This window comes from Nicotiana tabacum, chromosome 22, assembly GCF_000715075.1.
Source record: "Nicotiana tabacum cultivar K326 chromosome 22, ASM71507v2, whole genome shotgun sequence".
NCBI classification, from domain to species: domain Eukaryota; kingdom Viridiplantae; phylum Streptophyta; class Magnoliopsida; order Solanales; family Solanaceae; genus Nicotiana; species Nicotiana tabacum.
In genome coordinates this window covers 91,715,350-91,738,488 of record NC_134101.1, presented here as the reverse complement: position 1 = coordinate 91,738,488, position 23,139 = coordinate 91,715,350, and the positions used below count along the sequence as shown (strand labels likewise).

General features: G+C 37.6%; 1 protein-coding gene across 1 annotated transcript; it reads right to left on the bottom strand.

Moving 5' to 3' along the window:
• Positions 1–1,572: 1,572 nt before the first annotated feature.
• Positions 1,573–3,792, bottom strand: LOC107778105 (transcription factor PRE1-like). Its single transcript, XM_016598300.2, has 2 exons — positions 3,528–3,792; positions 1,573–1,877 (listed from the first exon to the last, which is right to left on the bottom strand). Exons 1-2 carry the CDS (start codon positions 3,645–3,647, stop codon positions 1,725–1,727), a joined length of 273 nt encoding a protein of 90 aa, XP_016453786.1. The 5' UTR covers positions 3,648–3,792; the 3' UTR covers positions 1,573–1,724.
• Positions 3,793–23,139: the final 19,347 nt, after the last annotated feature.

Genomic DNA, 23,139 nt, shown 5'->3' with positions numbered 1-23,139 from the left:
GCTCAAGAGAAGGAAGTTAAGGTATGTGAGGCTAACTTTCTATGTTTGGGAATATTAATGATTCTCCCTACACTACGTTTCTTTTACCACATTATCAATAGCCTCAGAAATATTGTTAAGCCTAGTTCCTTGAATAGTTGTAGAACTTCTATTCTCTAGCTTCATAACTCGTTCATGACTTTCATTCTGAACGTTGTGAGTTTAGTTCGTATTCAATATAGACTTGGGTTTGATGTCCCTGAGTCTTAGTATAACTTACTCAGCATGTCATAAATAGTTGAAGTTTTAGTGTTCATAATCAGTTTAAGAATACATGTTTCAGTCTAGTCCTATTCAGTATTTTAGTACTATATAACTCAGTGTGATTCAGTATTCCAGTATTATGTAACTCAGTGTGATCCAGTATTCCAGTATCATGTGACTCAGTGTGATTCAGTATTTCATTATCATGTATTGCAATATGATTCTCAGTTCCTGATTTTAAATCCCTGAATGTTGAACACCTATATTTGGGCCTGAGGTCGTAGTTTATATGTTTTATGCATACTTGGACCTGAGGTCGTAATTTATGTTTTATGCATGTTTGGGCCTGAGGCCGTAGTTTATGCTTTATGCATTTTTGGGCTTGAGGCCGTAGTTATGTATATGTATACTTGGGCCTGAGGCCGTAGCTTGTGCAGATAAATAGGTTGTTCATCATTCAAAAGAGGGAGTATTCATATCTTTACTTACTTTGTTCAGTTTGATTATCAGTTATCATTTCAGTTACCAGTTATCAGTTCAATTATCAGTTATCAGTTCAGTTTCAGTTTTAATAGTTATCATTTTAGTTATCAGCTTAGTTTCAGTTTCAGCATTTTTAATTCTTTCTTTCAGTTACTTTACATATCAGTGCAATTCAAATATACTGACGTCCCTTTTGCCCGGAGCCTGTATCTCACAATGCAGGTAATGATTTATAAGTTGACGATTCAAAGCGTTAGGACTCTCGTATCAGCTGTTTGGTGATCCCCAGTTCTTTCGGGAAATTATAATTATCTTATAGTCTTTAGTATTTTCAGACAGTCAATGTTTTCAGTACTTCATTAGAGGCTTCATAGACTAGAGTAACAGTTCGACAGAGTCGCAAGCTTTTCATGTTAAGCAATATTGGCTACAGATATGTTTCGGATTTGTATTAGTGTTTCCACACATTGATTTTTATTATTCACGCTTTCAGTATATCAGCATGTGCTAGTTTATCTTCCGCATTTAGTATGTTATGATATCACATGTTGATTCAGCCAGCCAGTTGGTTCGTTCAGTCACATGTAGTCAGGCACTGAGTGTCGTGTTACATCCAGACCCAGGTTCGGGGTGTGACAGAAAGCTACAACCTCAAGCTAGGTTTGAATTTTTTCAAAAACATGTGAACTAACAAATAATGACTTCTAAGTGCTAGTCCATCTTACTAATTATAGTGAGAAAACGTAATTACAAGCAAGTGTCCGTTAGATCCGATACTTATATTTCATCTAACTCGTGTTGGCCTAGCTAGTGACTAGTAGAACCTAGAGGAAGAAGAAACCAGGCTAAATAACATAGACGGCCCATTAAACGTGACACCAATTTTTATTTTGACATCTTGTACCTAGAAGATGCTCCTACGTCATTCAAAGTCTGCATATAAAACCACTCATGACTAACTCTCTCAACTAGTTAGTAGAATACTTGTAATATATAAATCATATTATCAAACTGCGGATAATTGCAGCTTCTGGACTGTCAGCATCTACAGTGGATAGTAACTGAGAGAGTCGATCACTAAGGTCATCCAATTCTCTATTCAAGCTTCTAATGTAGTTGCAAGTTTCTTGGAGCACCTTTGATGCTGATGCCTGCAACGTGAACATCACAATGTATAAAATAACGATCTAACCTATATGCAATATTGATATTATAAAGACTATTAGTATAATTTTTAGATGCATGAATATACATATATGCCATAACTTATGACTATATGACATAGCAAACGGAGGGCCCAGTAGAGAGAAATGACATGTGTGTGACAAGCGCTTCGTTATAGTAGATAATTTATCTTATTTATAAATTATTAATTCAAATCTTTTATAGAACTTAAATTCATAAATTAATGGGAAAAGAATAATCAAGTCTTAAAGCACCTTTTACGACACCATATAGTCAAAATGTAGTGTTGCATAATATTAGACTAAACATGCCTATAGTTGTGCAATAATGCGTTGCAAATCTTTAAAAAGGCCAATTCACTGACGTACAATTGACTTTATATATTGGGAGTTGGGCCCCAGCGGCATGAGGAACAAATTAATAAAATCTTATACTCCCTGTTTCATATTAAAGGAGTTATTTTCCTTTTTAGTCTATTTCAAAACAAATGTTACATTTCTAAATTTAAAAATAATTCAACTTTAAACTCTTTCATTCTATCTATTTACCCTTAATGATAAGCTTTTATAGTCATACAAATGTCATGGCCCCACAAATTTTTTATCCCTTAAGCTTTTAAGACCACAAATTTTAAAAATCTTTTCTTTTTTCTTAAACTCTGTGCCGAGTCAAACTAGCTCATCTAATATGAAACTTAGGGAGTACTGCTGCTGAAGTTGTGTTGTTTTCAAGAAAAAATACACCATATGAAAAGGAAGGAAGAGAGAAAAGAGAAGGTCTAGTCTATTTTCTTTAAGTATGGTAATGTGCATGGTGATTCAGTGTTCGACTCGTCAATTTTTTCTTTTCCAATTTTTGGTTTGTCAGATTAGGGTCTTCACACCTCCTCTGAGTACAGAAAGACCGAAACTTAGCATAAGTTATACGGAATTTAGCATTGTGTTCCTTGGCGTAAGTCTACACATTATTATTATTATTATTATTATTATTATTATTATTATTATTATTATTATTATTATTATTATTATTATTATTATTATTATTATTTATCAACATAAAAGTTCTGCATTATTCACCACATAATAATTTCTATATTGTTGTTTACTGCATTATTATCCTCATATTATATCCCTGAATAACTAGTCAGTCAACCAACGAACCCTTAACGCATAACTAACAACACAACGAAGATAAAAACACAGTCAAGAGGTACAACTATATACCTCACTCTTCCTTTCCTTCTAAAGAATCTCAACTTTTACATACTATATACAAAATTTGAATACCATATCTATAACTGACGAAAATATGGATCAAATGCAGCTGCATATATTGAAACATGCAATAAAAAGAAGAAAGAATTTAAGCTACATAAAAAAATTATATACTTTGATAGTGTAAAGAATTTTGACATTGTTATTAACAGCTTATAACGTTATTACTCCATTTTCAAAGTTATCATATATAACTTAATGTTTGAAAAATTATGTGTTTCTGTATAGGTCAACTAAATTTAATGATGTAAAAAACTTGCACGCTGTTAATGCACAGAACTTAGAGTCGGAGAAGAAATAATAAGCCTTCGTCGAGTAAAAAGAGAAGATGAGAATTAGAACCTTGCTGGAACGGCGAGTACGAATCTCAGGGAGAAGTTGTTGCAATTTGGATACAAGATCGATGATTTGATCATCTGAAATCCTCGAAGACTCCGAATCTCTGGACCTTCTGCTTGACATGCTTCAAATAAATGTAAGAAAATTCCTTTTCAAATTTTGTATAGTTGGCTCCTCTTATCTTTTTCCTTCTTTGTTTGTTTGGAACCAAGTGAAAGCTAATATATACGTAGTGGGAATGAAAATTGGAAGGAAGAAGAAATTAAAAAGAAGTAAAGTGGGAGTTATGGTAGCTGGAAAAGGACTAGGGAAAAAAGTGATAACGGACGAGCTTTAAATTAAGGAGGGGATGGACCACAAGGAAAAGAAGAAAAAAGAGAGGAAGTGTTAGAGTAAGAGAAAGAGTACAAATGTACAATAACATAGAAAGTGATGTTGGATGTGAAGAAGAGAAATGCATGGAAGAAAGTAGCCCAAGAAACCTTCTTCTTCAGTCAGTGTATTAGCTTTCTAAATACTACAAGTAAATTACCAGTTCCTTCTAAGATATTTAAAAATTATTGCACTAAAAAAAGGAAATATTAGGTGGAAATTGATCCTTGTTATTTTGAGTTAATAACTCAATTTTCAATACAGTGCACCACTCAACCTATTTGGAGCATATGAGCTAGCAGAAAATATTAGATCAACGAAAATATGTACATAGAATACATAGTTTGATGGAATTGTTAGGTGTTTGCCATAATTTTCTTACCATATTTGATTTTTCTATTTGTTGAAGGAAAGGGCAATATAATTACCTTAATTGGGTTTTCCTTTTTGTAGAAGGAAATTATAATTCTCCTATACTTGGCTAGTCCTTTTTCTTGTAGGAAAAGGTTTGGAGTTCTATAAATTGAAGATCCGTCTTTCTCATTCAGTAGCATCCACAATGTAGCCATAGAGGGCTTGAGAGTCGTGTTTAGGGGGAGAACTTTAGGGGACAAGTGTTAGTGTGTCACTTGTGTTTGCCTCTTCGTGAGGTTGTTCTCTCGATATTTTGTACTCTCTTTTATATAGTGGATTGCTCATCTCCGCCGTGGATGTAGGTCAGATGACTGAACCACGTTAAATGTTTGTGTCTCTTTTGATACTTCTCTTTGTTGTACGATTTATCGTCGTTGAAGGTTAGCTTTGCTAGCTTCCGCATGACACCTGAATTTTTTCGGTCCTAACAAGTGGTTTCAGAGCGAGGTTCAAGACAGGTTCATCTTGGCGGGTTCAGTTCTAGCCGCAACATATTTGACGATAATCATAATTTTTGTTTGAGAAATTTGACCGTTGTGCTACGCACGTTGAGACAAACTTCTTGGTGGAGATTTGGAGATGCGACTTGTTGAAGGCTATGTGAAGAAGGTGGATCAAGTTTATTTTGTCAGAAAATTCCGGCCAAGGGGGAGAATTGTTAGGTGTTTGCCATAATTTTCTTACCATATTTGATTTTCCTATTTGTTGAAGGAAAGGGCAATATAATTACCTTAATTGGGTTTTCCTTTTTGTAGAAGGAAATTATAATTCTCCTATACTTGGCTAGTCCTTTTTCTTGTAGGAAAAGGTTTGGAGTTCTATAAATTGAAGATTCGTCTTTCTCATTCAGTAGCATCCACAATGTAGCCATAGAGGGCTTGAGAGTCGTGTTTAGGGGGAGAACTTTACGGGACAAGTGTTAGTGTGTCACTCGTGTTTGCCTCTTCGTGAGGTTGTTCTCTCGATATTTTGTACTCTCTTTTATATAGTGGATTGCTCATCTCCGCCGCGGATGTAGGTCAGTTGACCGAACCACATTAAATGTTTGTGTCTCTTTTGATACTTCTCTTTATTGTATGATTTATCGTCGTTGAAGGTTTGTTTTGCTAGCTTTCGCATGACACCTGAATTTTTCGGTCCTAACAGGAATGATCATGAACTTCAAGTGCACCATAATTTGGACAATAAATCCGTCCATGCGTATAAATAGGATAAAGATTAACTTTTTCAATTGTATATAAATTATTATATTGAATCCCCTGACATAAGAAACAAAATTGGCTTAACGTTTAAGGGTTCAAAAATTATTTTAGGTTAAAAGTTTCAATTCCCAACTTTGAAACTCTAGTATTTCTTTGAATCTCGTTATATAAATTTTTGGTTGCGCCATCATAAAATTAATCAATTAATGATGGATCCTTACAATGTTGAATACAAGGTGCGCTCAAATAGACACATATTTTATGGACATAAATAAGTTCAAATGAAGCGAGCATAAAAATAAATGAAAATTCATATAATTGCCTCAACTTGCTAGGGATCAATGTGGCATAATAGTTATTGTAGTTGTATAGAGGTGGGCTTATAGAGGGAGGATGAAAGAGGTTTTAAGGGAGGGTGTCGCTTAGTTACACGCCATAACTAGGTATGAACATTTGTGTTTGTGTGTTTCCTAGATGGGGTTTAATTTCAAGTGGACTTAAAGAAATGTGTTTGTTATTGTACTAGCAAGGTGGGCCTTCATGTGCATGTCCCCTTTTATACAAGACCATGTGATCATTTCCATGCTCATCAATCCCCCTTCTCCTACTTCTCCTCCGACCCTACTCAAACACGGAAATTTGGTATTTATACTGAGGTTCTGACTAATTTGATTTTATGCCCGTAAAATTATGTAAAATACTTTTTTTCAGGATATTTTTTTATTATTATAAGGGCATAAATGTAAAATTTTTATTAAAGGTAAATGAATCATATCTAACTATTCCCTCGTAACCCTTATTGATTCCTCCAATCTTGACTCAAGACACCCTCCAACTTAATTTATAGCTGAACACATCTAAAAAGATTCAAGTTATATATTCCGACTACGTAAAAAAAATTGTATTATGAGTGTAGTTTAACTTGTGATATATAACAGACTAATTTCATATTTTAATTATAAACTTACCAATTGTATGTAATTACATTTAAAAAGCGATTGAAGTGCATAAATATTTCTTACACTATGAATGCATAGAATAAAAATTTCCTTTAGGAATAATAATACCAATTTGAAGAAACTGATTTAGAATTTATTTATACCATTTTGAGAATAGTGGGAGGCAAAAAGCTCATGACCTTTAGTTCACGGAAGTAATGGAAGTAACTGTGTGCCTAGTACTAGGAAATAGAGTGATGGCATTGGCAATAATTCACTTTGGAACTAGTTACAGACCAAATATGTCATGTTCACATTTGCCCCGCGAAGAGGGGGAGAGAGAAACTACTAATGAAAATTAGGCGTGATGACATATTTTTAACAAATGTCATAGCAGTGATAGTGTATTTTTTTTATTTTTTTTGCTTGTCTTTTTCTTTGATATTAGATTATATTAGATAACCAGTACTGACCCTTCTAAGTTCTAATCAAGTCGAATAGACTCTCTAGAAGTTAAATGCTTCCTACCAAGAAGTTTTTATTTTTTCGACAAAATGAAGGATGCAACATTTTTCTTGATCGACATAGCATGTTTGAACATTTGATGATTGACGGACTTGCAACCTTTGCCAAGTTAAATTCAAAATAAGAGTGTATACTATTTTGAGAGTTTAAGTATAACATTAAACTATAACACACAACCTTTGTTTGTTCACATGAAAATCTCATGAATTAAATCTCAAGATTGTGTTTTATATTGTCACCATTTGAGTAATAGTTTAGCACAAGCACCATATCATGTAAAAAAAAGGCAGTTCAGTGCACAAAGCTTCCGCTATGCGCAGGGTTCGGGGAAGGGTAGGACCACAAAGGTCTATTATATGCAACATTACCCTGCATTTCTCCAAGAGGCTATTTTCACAGCTCGAATCGACGACCTTCTGGTCACATGACAACAATTTTACCAGTTACGCGAAGGCTCCCCTTCAAAGCATCATATCATGTGAAAAACTAATTGACACACCGCCGCATTCATCTCCCAACCATCTGTGTCAATATGTTTTATACAAACTTAATTAATTGCGGATCGTGTTATTTGCATGCGAGGGCTTGAATATTCAAGATTTTGCATTGCTTGATGAATCATATATTGCTTCAGAAGTACTTTACACCGTGATCAGATTACTTGAAAGATTAACTGTTATAAAAGTAGGATTAGTAAAATGAATTATTTTACATTGCTTAATTATTGATTCAAAAGTACTTACTATATACTAACTGTGATAATGTCCATGCCCATGAACATGAATCCTATCAACCTGGAGATCATATTGTGTGAGTGATAGAGAGAGAATGTATTTTGTATCTCTAATTGAGTTTAGTTTTTATACACGGACTTTAAACTATAATCAGGTCACCTAAAAAATACAATAAGTAATATTATAAAAAATATGATTTGCAGATTGAAAATTAAGCGGATCATTTGCTATAACAAATTAAAATACAACCCTGGGGTAAAATTTTAGTTTATATAGGTTAAATCCTTTCTGAGTACATCACATCATGCTTCGTAGTGTGAACTCAGCTAATTATCAAGTATATTTGGAAGGTCTTAGCAACAATTATCGCGTGGATATTGATAATTCGTGTTGTTTTATATAACAAACATGTCAATTTTCTTAATTTGGGGTGGGAATGGAATCTTAATTCTTTAATCGTTAAATTAGTGCTGAAGAAAGTAAGTTGTACTTCAGTACTATATGGACGACATTATAGCGTTCTGCTAATAACATTGGTGAAAACAGTAAAATCTATAGTACATCAAAAAGAGGGTAGTCAAACTTGACATTAATTCAAGTGTCATATTGAAAAAAGCTACTCGATATTTTTAGGACAAATCTAAAAATATTACTTCTATAGAAAAATCTATAAGGATTGAGATAAATCAGATCAAATTTAATTTATGATAAAAATCAATTAAGATTGACTTCTATTTTAAACAAATCCAATAAGAATTAAGACAAATTTGAGCAAAATAAATTTACGGGGAAAATCATTAAGATTTAAAATCTTTTCAGTATCAATGAAGTATTAATCTTTGGTATCTTGAGAGGAATATTCATAAATGTTCTAACGCATTTGTTCATTTGGAAATTTGGTCAATTTGAAAACTAAAAAAATAATAGAATTTTGTCGATCAGTGTCACGACCCAAAATCTCAACCGATAAGGGGATCATGATGGCGTCTAACACTGTTTGTTAGGTAAGCCAGTACAATAGATAACATGCAAAGGAAAGCAGTAAATGACCAACAACTGAACAAATAACATAACGCGAAACTACGCTGCAATAACATAATAAATACTAATATTAAAAACTAATGTAAGATCACTCCAAAGATTGATGTCATAAGTACATGAGCATTTAAACACAGCTAAATACAAGGTTCTAAAAGAAATACAATATTGTCCGAATAAAATAGAAACAACACAGTAAAGATAGGAAAGTGACTCTAGGACCTGCGAAAGGGGTGCAGCTCTACCTCGAATCACTGACTGGTAGCCGCTAAGTACCTCGTGGGACTCCGCTAGTACCAACGTCAAAATATGCACAAGAAGTGCAGAAGTGTAATATGTGTATAACCGGCCCAATGTACTCAGTATGTGTCGAGCCTAATCCCGACGAAGTAATTACGAGGCTATAATACGACACCTACTAAAACCTATGCAGTTATATATATAAAGCAACAGAAAATAACAAGTAAAGCATCAAAGTAATGACGGGGTGGGGACATATATAAGGGGCAATAATTGGAACAATAAGTAATGAATCACCAAGTAAGTCTCTTTCCGAAATAAGCAACGAAACCGCCAAGTTAAATTCACAATATAAGTATCAAGTAAAATAATAAAGTCAACAAATTGCACGGCATCACCCTTCATTCTTTTACTCTCATCCTCACTATATGATATAAATAAAGTATGTGCACGGTATCACCCCTCGTGCTTTTACTCTCATCCTTACATGATAATGATAATACCAAAAATTGCACGGCAAGATATGAATATGCAAACAAGGCACGTCAACAACCTTCTTGCTTTTCACTCTTCCTCACCAAGCATTCATCACAACACAACATATATCAAACAAGGTGGGAAACAAGTTCAACTTCTATAATAATATCAAAACCCGCTTGTCATATAAGAATCTTTCCATAATTAGAGCCAACAACCAATCAATAATTTTCATGTTCTCATCACCCAATGTCACAACAATATCAATATATGAAATAATATGGAAGCGGGACATCAAGGAATTAACAATCTATCTAGGCATGGAAGACATATTTCATGAAATAACATGGTACAAGTAAAGAAATTCTACTTGCATGCTTATCCCATGGCTCCGCATAGACACTTGTCACCTTGCATATACGTCGCCCCCAACACATAATTCACATAGCAAATAGATTCGATTCTACCTTATTTCCCTCAATTCAAGGTTAATCAAGACACTTCTTTCGCAATAAAATCACAATCAACCACGACTTTGTCTTTCGAACAAGCCTCCAAACCAACCGAATCTAGCCAATTATTAACCAAACAATCCAATATAAGCTTTAGAAACTACCCACGAATGAAAAAATATTAAATTTTAATCATTTTTTAAAAAAGTCAATCCTAGACCCGCTTGGTCAAAATTCAAAATTTGGACCAAAACCCGATTATCCATTCATTACCAAGCCCAGATATGTAATTCGTTTTGAAATTCGACCTCAGTTTGATGTTTAAATCTCAATTTATAAAATCCCTAAATTCTACCCAAAACCCCTAATTTTTACCTTGAAATTAATAGATTTGATATTAGAAATTCATGAAAAGTAGTTAAAGATGTTTGCCAATGAATTTAGGGAGAAAATGTTCTTCAAAAATCGCCTCTAGAGAGCTTAGGTTTGAAAAAATGTGTAAAATAAGCTAAGTCCTAATTTTTTAATCTTTTACCCGGCCGCAGATGTGGCAGTTGCAAACTCTTGTTCTCAATTACGATGTTCGCAAATGCGACACAATGTATCAGACCTACTGAAGTCGCAAATACGATAAAACCTCGTATTTGCGAAGTCCACATTCATCGCAATTCGGTGCATGCTTTGTATTAGTGAAGCAGTCCATGAATCTTAGTCATCGCAAAAGCGATAAAATTTGTCGCAAATGCTGACCTCCTAAGGTCTCAAATGCGATGAATTCTTCGCAAAAGCGAAGACCAGCCCCCCAACCGTTGTTCGCATTTGCGAGCCTGATATCACAAATGCGAGGCTCGTGATTGCTATCAGGTTCTCGCAATGTGAGACCTGCAACCTTGCACCAGCAATGCCCAGTAGTTCCAAACCATCCAAAACTCGTCTGAACCTCACCCGAGCCCCTCGGGCTCTAACCCGAACATGCACACAAATGTAATAACATCATATAAACTCGCTCGTTCGCTGACTCAAATCATCAAAACAATATCAAATATCAAGAATCGATTATCAAAACTCAAGATCTCAACTTAAAACTAAACCTTTTTGCCAAGTTTCACATAATATGTCGAAATACGCTCGAGTCACTCGAGACCCTAACCAAACGTGCGTACCGGATTTGTCAAAATATCGATCCAAGGTTGTTTACAAAATATGTTGATTGTGGTCAACTCTAGCCTCATTCTATGTCAAAAATCACATTTTCTTCAAAAATTTGCAAAAAAACTTTTCAAAAAGCGACACGGACCATGCACGCAAATCAATAAATATAAATGAAGCTATGAGAGATTTCAGAATACAGAAATTAAGGCTAGTACTCAAATCACCCTATCGAGTCGTCACATTCTCCTTCTTTAAAAGAAATATACACCTTCGAACGGACATAAAAGCGTGCCTAGACTGGTAAAAAGGTGGGGGTACCTACTCTGCATATCGAATTCGGTCTCCCACGCAGCCTCCTCAATTGGCTTACCTCTCCAATGCACCTTTACAGAAGGAAAACTCTTATATCTCAACTTATGAACCTACCGGTCTAGAATAGTCGGCTCTTCCTCATAGGCCAAATTTTCATCAAGTTGCACCGTGTTAAAGTCCAAAATATGTGATCTATACTCATGGTACTTCCAAAGCATGGAAACATAAAATACCGGATATACCCTTATTAGGCTAGGAGGAAATGCAAGCCTATAAGCAACCTCTCCAAGTATTTCTAAGATCTCAAACGTGCCAATAAACCTCGGGCTCAACTTTCCTTTCTTCCCAAACCACACCACGCCCTACATAGGTGACACTCAGAGAAGAACCTTCTCACCTTCCATGTAAGTCACATCTCGAACCTTCCAGTCCGCATAACTCTTTTGCCTTGATTGAGTTGTATGAAGTCGCTCTTGAATTACCTTAACTTTTTCCAAAGCATCGCAAATGTAAATCACTGCCCAACAATCTAGCCTCACCGGGCTCAAACTAGGGGTGGGCATCGGTCGGTTCGGTTCGGTTTTGAACATTATCTGTTTTGCCTATCGGTTATCGGTTTACAAATATCATAGCTCGATAACCAAACCGATAAGATATTGGTTATCGGTTATCGGTTAATCGGTTATATATCGTTATCGGTTCGGTTATCGGTTTACCCGATAAGATAAAACAACTAAAATATTTTGCAATATATAAAACAAAGAAATCAAACTGCCAGAACGTGTAAACTGCCAACTTATATTGTTTCTTAACAAAAGCACGCTCCACTTCTGTGCAGTATCTACTGATGTCTGGCGGAGAACTGGTGGTGAGTCTTGCATCTTGACTCTTGGGGGCTGCGACGGAAACAAGAATGAGAACTGAGAGACAAACGACTGAAGACTGAAGAGTGAAGAGGGAATTAGGAAAATAAATAACCCTAGTATATACTTAAGGGTAAATTAGTAAATTACATCATTCTTATTGGGTTATCGGTTTTTACCCAATAACAAAAATGCAAACCGAGCCCGAACCGATAACCCAATAAAAAACAAAATTTAACCCGTTACCGAACCGTTAACCCAATAACCCAATACCGATAACCCAATAAAGAATTAACGGTTCGGGTTATCGGTTTTACCCGATATATGCCCACCCCTAGTTCAATCCCTAATCAAGCGCGACTTCATCTCTTCAAAGTTCAGAAGGTTGCAAACTTCATCAGTTAGAACTCGAAGGTTGCAAAATTCATCACTTCAAACTCAAGACTGGTCCTATTGACCCCCGAAATTCATAGAGCATGTCTGCAACATGTCCTACAATATCTAAATAGTGTGCTTGGATTGTCCATCCGTTTGAGGATGAAATGCAGTACTCAACTCGACTCGTATTCCAAACTCATGCTGCACGGCTTTCCAAAAATGCAATGTGAACTGCGTGGATCAATCAGAAATGATAGAAATGGGCATGTCGTGCAGGAAGATAATCTCCTAGACGTAAATCTAAGCCAACCATTCTAAATACTAGGAAGTCATCATCGGAATAAAGTGTGTGAACTTATTCAACCGGTCCACAAAAACCTAGACTGCGTCATACTTCCTCAAGGTCCATGGTAAGCCTACTACGAAATCCATAGTAATGCGCTCCCACTTCCACTCTGGTATCTCCAATCTCTGAATCAAACCACCCAGTTTCTAATGCTCATACTTCACCTGTTGACAATTCAAACACCGAGAGACATAATCAACAATATCTTTCTTCATTCTCCGCCACCAATAGTGTTGTTTCAAGTCACAGTACATCTTTGTGACCCCTGGGTGAATGGAATAACACAAACTGTGAGCCTCCTTAGGGATCAACTCTCTCCACCCATCAACATTTGGAATACAAATCCCGTCGTGAAGTCGTATAACATTGTCATCTCTAATCACAACCTCCTTGGCACCACCCCGCTTCACTGTGTCTTTCAACACCAACAAGTGAGGATCATAAAATTGGCTAGCCTTGATATGCTCCAACAACGATGACGGCACCACAACACAAGCAAGAACCCGACTAGGCTCTAAAACATCCAATTTCACGAACCGGTTGGCCAAAGCCTGAACATCCATGGCTAGTGGCCTCTCCACTACCGGTAAATATGACAAACTACCCATGCTCTTAGCCTTCCTACTCAATGCATTGGCCACTACATTCGCCTTCCCCGGATGATATAATATGGTGATATCATGGTCTTTTAGTAACTCTAACCATCTCCGCTACCGCAAATTAAGGTCCTTCTACTTGAACATGTGCTGGAGACTCCGATGGTCGGTATAGACCTCACATGGAACACCGTATAGATAGTGCCTCCAAATCTTCAGTGCATGAACAATGGATACTCAGGAAAATGAAGCTCTCAAAGCCCAAATTCAGAAAATGAGAACAGCTGCTAGAAACCCGAAAAGAAGCCGAGCAGATGAAAGGCTTATAAGCAGTCTGAAAAAGAAAGCCCTTGAGTGTCAAGATGACCTGGAAAAGTCTGAGGCCAACCTAGCCAAAGTCCAGGCACAATGGGCAAAGGAGGCGGAAGAGCGGGCAAAGTTTGTGCAACAAATGAAAAAAAAGTATGAAGGGACAATCACCAGCCTGAAGAGAAAAATGACTACCCTCGAGAATGAGGCAGCCAAGCAGACCAAGGACTTTAAAGCTGATAGGGAACACTACTATAATTTGATGGTTCAGATGGAGGAAGAAATGTAACAGTTGCAAAATCAACATCTTCATGACACTTAGGTGTTAGAAGCCCGGAATCAACAAGTCGGGCGTCTGCTTCAAGAAAAGGATAGAATCCGAGAGCGGGTCAGAATCATCGCCGACTACATTGTTGTGAAATTCCAAGCATGTGAGGATATGACTCGCACCACTTTCTTCGCGGCAGTGATGACGTTTGTCCGACAGATAATGAGTGACTTGGAGAGGCTTCAAAGGGATCTTGCATATAGGCCCGTGGCGAGACCGAATGATGTCCCACGGGCCCCAGGATCATTTGAGGCATTAATGTATTCGTGATTTTTACTTGAGTCTCTATTTTCTTTCTATTGGAGTCTGTCAGTTTGTTTTCGAGCCTGTATTTACTTTTGTTGAAGTATGTTAGTTTGTTTTTTTGGTCGTTTCATCAGAGTCTGTTAGTTTCTTGATTGAGTCTGTTAGTTTTTGAGTCATTATAATCAAAGTATTTGTTTTTTTTTAAAATCCTAAAAATGTTTTACTACTTATTTTTACACTTTTACCCCTGAACTACGCTCGGTGTGATTCATGTGGGGTCATGATACGTAGGCAATCTCCATAGGATTCGACCATAACCAAAAGAAAAGAGAAAGAAAATAAGAAACCGTGAGAAATAAACGATGGCAAAATAAGAGAGGGAAATGAGAGAATAAAAACAAAGAGAAGTCAAGCAAAGAAAGGCATGAATGAAAAAAAAGAGAGAAAAAGGGAAGTTACAAATGGAAATAAGGAAAAGTCGGGATGACACAAGCAATCGAGCAAATGCATGATAGAAATGATTAATTACTTAGGTGCATTGCATTCCACAAATATGCGGTTACCAATCTGTTAAGCTCTAATCACTAACGAGTTTGTTGTTGATGCTGTAGAGCTAAGGCAGGTGGTTAGTTTGTTGAGCATTCTGGCAACCCATCCATACAACACCAGGTCCAAAGGCGAATTGATCATGTCTAACCAAGAACTTGATGCGAGTAGCATCGATCCTTCAAGAGAGGTGGAAGAATTGGATGTTAATTCGATGAAAGAAGAGATGTATAAGTTGAAGCAGCAGATGGCCGAAATGTACCAGGCCTGGGCAAAAGGGCAACCACCACCAGCTTACCCCGCCAACGCTGCTTTCATCCCGCCATTGACTGAAACCCAGGAACATCCTACTATTGATTCATCTGCAGGAATTCCTATTTACCATCACTACCAAGGCACCACCTCCCAAACCCCGCAAGCTCCACCACCCAAACCAGTTCCATATCCTCCTCCCTCAATCACTCCTGTCTTCGTAGCATCCCCATCTGCTACACTACACCATTCTTCCAGTGAGCCTATTTTCCAAGCCCAGGATAACCAATACTACCCCCCCAGAGCCCATTTTCAAAGCTTCAGAAGTTTATACTCCTCGTTTTGATCTTCCTGCGGAAGCTGAAAAACCATCCAAAAATCCTGAACAGGAGGAGATGTTCAGAAAATTTAAAAGCTTAGAACAATCATTCAGAGACATACGGGAGTTAGGAGGTCAAGTAAGTGTGGCTTACAAAGACCTGTGTTTGTTTCCAAATGTGCAATTACCAGCAGGGTTTAAGATGCCCAAGTTTGATTTATACGATGGGCACGGTGATCCAGTAGCACACTTGAGAGGTTTTTGTAGCAAGATGAGGGGAGCTGGAGGAAAAGATGAATTGTTGATGGCATATTTCAGTCAAAGTCTGAGTGGATCGGCGCTAGAGTGGTACACCCGGCAGGATCACAGAAGGTGGTATACATGGGATGATTTGGCGCAAGCATTCGCTTGTCACTTCCAATACAATCTTGAGATCGTTCCAGATCGATTGTCCTTGAAAAAACTGGAGAAAAAGCACAGTAAAAGTTTCAGAGAGTATGATTTCCGATGGAGAGAGCAGGCAGCAAGAGTAGACCCTTCAATGAAAGAAAGTGAGATGGTGAATTATTTCCTACAGGCCTTAGAACCTACTTACTATGTCCATCTGGTCTCAGCTATAGAAAAATCCTTCAATGAAGTAGTGAAGATGGGAGGTATGGTAGAAGAGGGGCTCAAGTTGAATAAAATCATGAGCTATTCGGCTATTAAGGCGACCACTCAGGCTATTCAGGGCGACACAGGAGGAATTGGGAAAAAGAAGAGAGAGGACTTAGCAATGGTTGATTCAGGAACTTGGTTCGGACCCATAGGCTCATCTCACCACTATAATTAGCCTTGACCCCACCACCAAAGTTACCTTCATAGCCTATATAATCCACCCTAACACTACTACCCCCCACGAGAACCTCATTTTTCTGTCCACCATGCCCAAACATACAACCAACCTCCCACCCACACGCAATGGTGTGCGCCCATTCCCCAAAACACTTATCCACCCCCACGAGCCTACCGAAACCCTCCTAGACCAAGTTTCTGGCCTAATCAAGCATTTAAGGATGAAAGGTTGTAGAAAAAGAAAACCTTTAATCCATTGGGAGAGTCATATACCGGTTTGTTCCACAGCCTAAGACAACTGGACATGCTGAGGCCGATACAGTCCAAATTACCAAATCCTCCCCCGAAAAATCTTGATTATTCCGTAAGCTGTGAGTATTGTTCTGGTACTCCAGGTCATGACACGGAGAGTGCTGGCACTTAAAAAGTGTTATCCAAGAGCTTATTGATACCAATCAGATTGAAGTTCAAGCTCTTGAGGCGCCCAATATCAACCGGAATCCGATGCCAGCACATCAGGAGGCAAATATGATTGAAATAGTGCATGAGGGAGGGGAGCCCAGGAAGCCGTCACAGACCGTCATGATGATTCGGTCCAGTGGGGTCAAGACAGTTGAACAATCAACAAGTGAGAAATCAGTGCTCAAGTCAACCGAAAGGAGTAGTGAACCATCCGTAATAGTTAAGAAGGGGTCTTCGAGTGATGTTGCAGCAAAGCAAGAAGGGATGAAAGTGGTTGTGCCAGGAGTGGCAAGCAAACCTGCCGTAATCATGGAGGGCGCCCGCACAGATCATGTCATTATCAAGCCGGTAACCCAGTTACCAATAGTCAACAGCAGGGCTATTCCATGGAATTACGAACGGGGGACAGTGACTTACAAAGGGAAAGAAATCAAAGAAGAAGTTTGTGAAACCTAGGGTTTGACTCGCTCGGGAAGATGTTTTGCCACTAGGAGTTGAGAAAATCTAAGCTCTCCAAAGATAACCCAGTGCTGGTAAAGAAAGCTGTAAGTGAAGAAGAGGCAGAGGAATTCTTGAGGAAGATGAAGGTGCAGGACTATTCTATCGTGGAACAATAAGGAAGACGCCTGCTCAAATTTCACTATTGTCATTGTTAATCCACTCAGATGAGCACCGTCAAGCTTTAATGAAAATCTTAAATGAGGCTCACGTTCCCGATAAAATCACCGTGAACCATTTGGAAAAGATAGCCAACAAGATCTTTGAAGTGAACAGAGTCACTTTTTCCGATGATGAATTGCCCGTAGAGGGTACTGAGCATAACAGAGCCCTTTACCTTACGGTGAAATGTGAGAACTCCGTGGTTACCTGGGTATTGGTAGATAATGGTTCCAGTGCGAACATCTGCCCTCTCTCCACTCTGAGTAAGTTGAAAGTGGAAGATGAAAGGATTCATAAGAACAGTATCTGTGTTCGGGGATTTGATGGCGGAGGCAAAGATTCAGTTAGGGATATAATGCTAGAGCTGACGATAGGGCCAGTTGAGTTCACAATGGAATTCCAGGTGCTGGATATAGCTGTTTCCTACAATCTGCTGTTAGGTCGACTGTGGATTCACGCCGCTAAAGTAGTCCCATCAACACTACACCAAGTGGTCAAATTTGAATGGGATAGATAGGAAATAGTTGTGCATGGCGAAGACAGTTTATGCAGCGATGTCATTGTACCGTTCATTAAAGTGGAAGATGACAAGGGACCGTGGGTCTACCATGTCACGACCCAAACCGAAGGGCCGCGATGGGCACCCGGTGCTTTACTCAACCGAGTACCAACGTAACATATCTTTCTTATCATATTATCATGAGTAAATGAGCCAGAAAACCCGTCATGAGATAACAAGAATAAAACATAAGGGAATACTCAACATATGAAGACCCAACATGATATACAAACTTATATATGTGACATACGGGCCTATAAGGCCGACATGACCATTAGTAAACTCGAAACATAGGCCGACAAGGCCATACAAGTATCCATACACCTGTTATCTATCTACAAGCCTCTAAGAGTACATAAAATCATAAAGGTAGGGACAGGGCCCCGCCATACCAATCAATACATATCCAAAGCATACTGACCAAATAGGCAACTCCGGAACAAGTGGAGTGCACCAACACCTTCACTAAGCTGATAGCCTACTAGGAGGACTGTCAACCTATCAATCGGGACCTGCGGGCATGAAACGCAGCATCCCCGAGCAAAAGGGACGTCAGTACGAATAAAGTACCAAGTATGTTAGGCAGTAAAGCATAAACAAGAACAGTAATGTAAAGAGAGAGATAGAGGAGATACAACCTATAACATCTTAGTGCCTCTGGGGGTTACTGATATGAAATGCATAATACATATATATACATAAACTTTTTAAAACATTCGCCTCTGTGGGCATCATCATCATCATATCGTACCCGGCCTCAAAGAGGACTTGGTAAAAGCGTACCCGACCATCATAAGGTTCGGTAGAATCGTACCCGGGCACGTGGAGCTCGGTAAACCCAACTGATCAGTGGTTGCACAATAGGTGTCGTACTCGGCCGACTATAGAGCGGCTCGGTAGAGTAAAATAGATACTATATATAATGCATGCTAGACTCATGGAATCACCTTCTAAACCTTTTGGAGTGACTTAAGAACACTATGGACATTCATACCCTCAATATAAACCTTAGTAGGATTCAAGGATCATACACACTTGCTTAGAATAATTTTATAAGGAAAGAACAACATGGACAACCTTAGTTGCTAGGAGTAGAGTCATTATGAAATAGCGTATCGTTTATGTTCATTTCATTTTAGATCATGTCAAAAGAAAGAAGAAAGTGCCTTAACATACCTTAAACCCGTTGAGTCCTTAATCACTTCCAAGCAACTCTTCAAACAAGTCAACTCAATCTATCATAGTATAAGGAGATTCAAAATCAGTGTTGAGCAAAGGCTAAGTCTATAACTTAAGCTAGTAGCTCGTTTACGTAAATTTTGGCAGCATCTCCCTTGTAACAAGGGCCTCCTCCAATACCATATACAAACAACAATGACCAGAGCAATCCATCAATACATAATTATCAATATCAAGACACCATATAACAACAACAAGTCACAACTACATTACGACGAGCGGCAAGCTCCGATTGGAATCCGTATACCCCTTATCAATCCTTATAGACTTCTTACTTCAACATAAAAGTATCATTAACTTGATAATGAAGTCATTAATCAATGACTCCAACCTTATACCATATATTTATAACAACGAAAATAATCCACAACTTCAACTATCCCCAACTAGCAACTTTATTCACTAGTTCATGTCTAGCCCATCCATTTAACTTAATCAATATCAAGATAACCTTAGGCACAAGCAAGAACACAATATACATACCTCCTACAGTAACTTCAAGTCAAAATCCAAGTTATATTCATTTTACAACAACCCTTAATAGCAATACAACACCATAGAAGTGACTTAAGCTAATCCAAGTATTATCTTGTAGTTTATCATCCTAACAACTTAACCAACATACAAGCAAGCTTAAGCAAAATTAGTAGGCTGTTATACTCACCTTAGACAGCAGCAACAACTTGGAATTTCATCCAAATACAGCCCACAACAATCCTCAATGACAACACAACCTCAAAGAGGTGTTGTTCTTCACTAGAACTAAGTTTTGATGTTGAAATATGGTGTAATCACTTTGGAATCACTTCAAACCCTTGTGGTATATGTTTATGAGGGTTAGGAGAAGTTTGGAGATGAATTTTAGTTGAAAAATGAGCAAAAATAGGCATCCAAATCGTTTATAAATTGAAGTAGGTCAACCACCGCCTAAGTGGGTCCCACTGGGAGCTGCTTGCGCGGTCTCGCGAAAACAAGAATATATCTCTACTCCAATGTTGTATTGACGAACGGTTTATTGCGTTAGAAACTAGACTCGTAGATTTTCAATTTGGTAGGTATAACACCCCATGATTCCAAGTATATTTGGATAAATTCTCAGATACATTTGACCTAAATTTCAGCAAATTTATGAATATAACTTGTGATGACCTTTGCCAACTCTTGTTCCACAACTTGCTTGCCTTCAAAATGTAGAAAATGAATATCATACGACTAAAATAACTCATAGAATAACCTCCTTATCATGTAAGAACCCTAGTCTCACCCCAAAGTACATGTTATAACATTCCAAACTTGTCGACTTTTGACGAAACTTATTTTCTTCAATTGGTTTAGCTTCTAAGATTTCCAACCCTCTTGGTACTCGTTATTCATGATCTTAAATATTTGTAACCTCCAAGGTAACATGATTAACTTACTTTATTTGCTTCCAAATAGAATCTCATTTCCGATCTTACATCAATGACTTACGACGTACTCTCACGTATGAAAACTTGGGGTGTAACATCATTCCCCCCTTTGGAACATTCGTCCTCGAATGTTGACTGATGCGCTTATCAGTTTCATAAACTATGGCTCTTACGAATACTTTAATGCTCATCTTTCCATCTAAACAACTATTTTGTGAATAAATCCAAATGCTTGGGCATTCCCCCCTTTTAGGCCTCTTTGTCACACCATGACATATGGTTGGAATTCTTCCAACATCTTAACATTTGATACCTTATGTCATGCAGTATGTACGACTGTGTCCTTGTATGAGCGCCTAGCGACTCGTATTCTCTTTTTCCTCCATCTTTTAGCCAATCTCTAAGCCTCACTTTATGAACATATACAGAATTATGACAAGCTATCCCTCTAGGCATCTATAGGTGTACTGATGTCTTTCGCTTGGTACTTTATCGAACTTAAGACTATTTCTATCTCTTGTTTCATAGCCTTGTATATCTATCCTTATGGATTTACTACATCTAAGTAGGTTATACTATACCATAAAACTTACTTCGATTTATTATTACCGAGGTTTGCTACCCATCTCTAGGTTACTCTCTCGCTGCTTATCCTATATGTATAAATCTAAGTCCTTTAGTGCTTCCTCATTATTATTCATCTAAGAATAACAAACAAATCTCATCTCGAACTTTGGAACTTGTACCCGTCTATTGTTTACTCACCTTAATGTTGATCTATAATCTATCACTAATAACTTGCAACCTCTCACGTAATACACTGTCACTAGGGCTCACATCTTATCGGGGAACATATGAAGTGATTTTCCTGATCCACCTAGGGATAATACTATACTTCAATAACCATATTTCATTGCATCCCAATGCGATTCATCTTATGGGGGTATTCTAATCCCGTGCAATTAATGAAATCCCTTTCTAGTTAAATCGTTACTCAATCAAAGGCCTAAGCATCATCCTCTTATCTATCACAATTAGACCCTTATTCTACTGCCAGGGCAGCATTCCATCTCTTCCAAATTCACCTAGTATCAGACTCCTCTGTGTTCATTCAGGCTGTACCGAGCTTTTTATTACATATGGAAATCATCAGCTCCCTTGTTTTGATGGATTTAATCCTGAGGACATACATATTCTCGTCACCTTCTCACTCACCTTTTCATATCCTTACTCCTATCAACCTAAAACCTTGTTGCTCTACAATACTTTACCTTAGGACCTACACCGATCTATTTATACTACTCGCAACCTTCCTTTAACTTGCTAGCACCATAAATTTCCTTTCGTGCCTTCTCAGTTGTCCTTAAATGTAAGCAATTACTTTTGCTGGTCGTTCTATCACTTGTTGCATGAATACTTGGCTTGTCATTTTGCCCACGAATACTATAATTTCCTGTACCTCATATGATCTCAAACATCACCTTTGATGGCCTTTTTTTACCATTCATTAGCCATGATAGGTGCCACTTTCTTATGGAGTGTATACAATATTGTAGTGAGACTGTTGTTACAGGATAATTTACTCTTTAGCTCACTATGCTTAGGTGGAAACCTTCTTCCTTATTTCCTCAGCTAGTCTTTCATTGTAGTACTTAGGGAGACCTTCTGGCTCTTGTAAATTTGCGAGCTTGATATATCGTACACCCGAAGGTAATTTTCGTTATTCTTACTTGCCCATAATAATCCTTAGTTACATAAATTTATGCCTTTGTGCTCGTAGGGTTACTTCTAAACTCAAATTTTTATTGTCTCCTTAGTGGCACTCTCTCTTATTTTTATAAACCTTAAAAATGGTACCTTTAATTGCCTCAACTCTTATCTGAAATTTTTTCAAATGATTGCGATCTCGTATCTGCGAGACTGAATTCACTATGCTGCAGTTCACTACATTTATCTTGCATGATCTATTGATTTATCCGTGACCTCTTGTCTAGCCATAACTGGGCTCTTCCTGAATCAACTACTAATCACACACACACACACACACACACACATATATATATATATATATATATATATATATATATATATATATATATATATATATATATATATATTTGCATAATCCCTCTTGGGATATATCCTTTGTCTTAACTTATCTCTCGCCACTAGCTCCTGATGTATCAAGTGTCCATTCACACTTATTTATCAATAACATCCTGGCCGAAAACTTTTACTGCCTCTCCCCGGTGTCGTGCTTGTATAATGTTCTGGAGTCGCAACATATCTGCAGGAACTGAATAAATGCAACATCATCCTTTTCTCCTTTTTACCACATTCTTCCTTTACCATTCCATAGTTAACTGAACCGCTTAACTCCAATTTAATACCATATCACACCATATTCCCCCCT

Coding starts and splice junctions, on each gene's coding strand:
- LOC107778105 (XM_016598300.2), bottom strand. CDS start 3,647: ATGTCAAGCAGAAGGTCCAGAGATTCGGAGTCTTCGAGGATTTCAGAT. Junction 1,878..3,527: donor GTACTCGCCGTTCCAGCAAG/GTTCTAATTCTC, acceptor TTCACGTTGCAG/GCATCAGCATCAAAGGTGCT.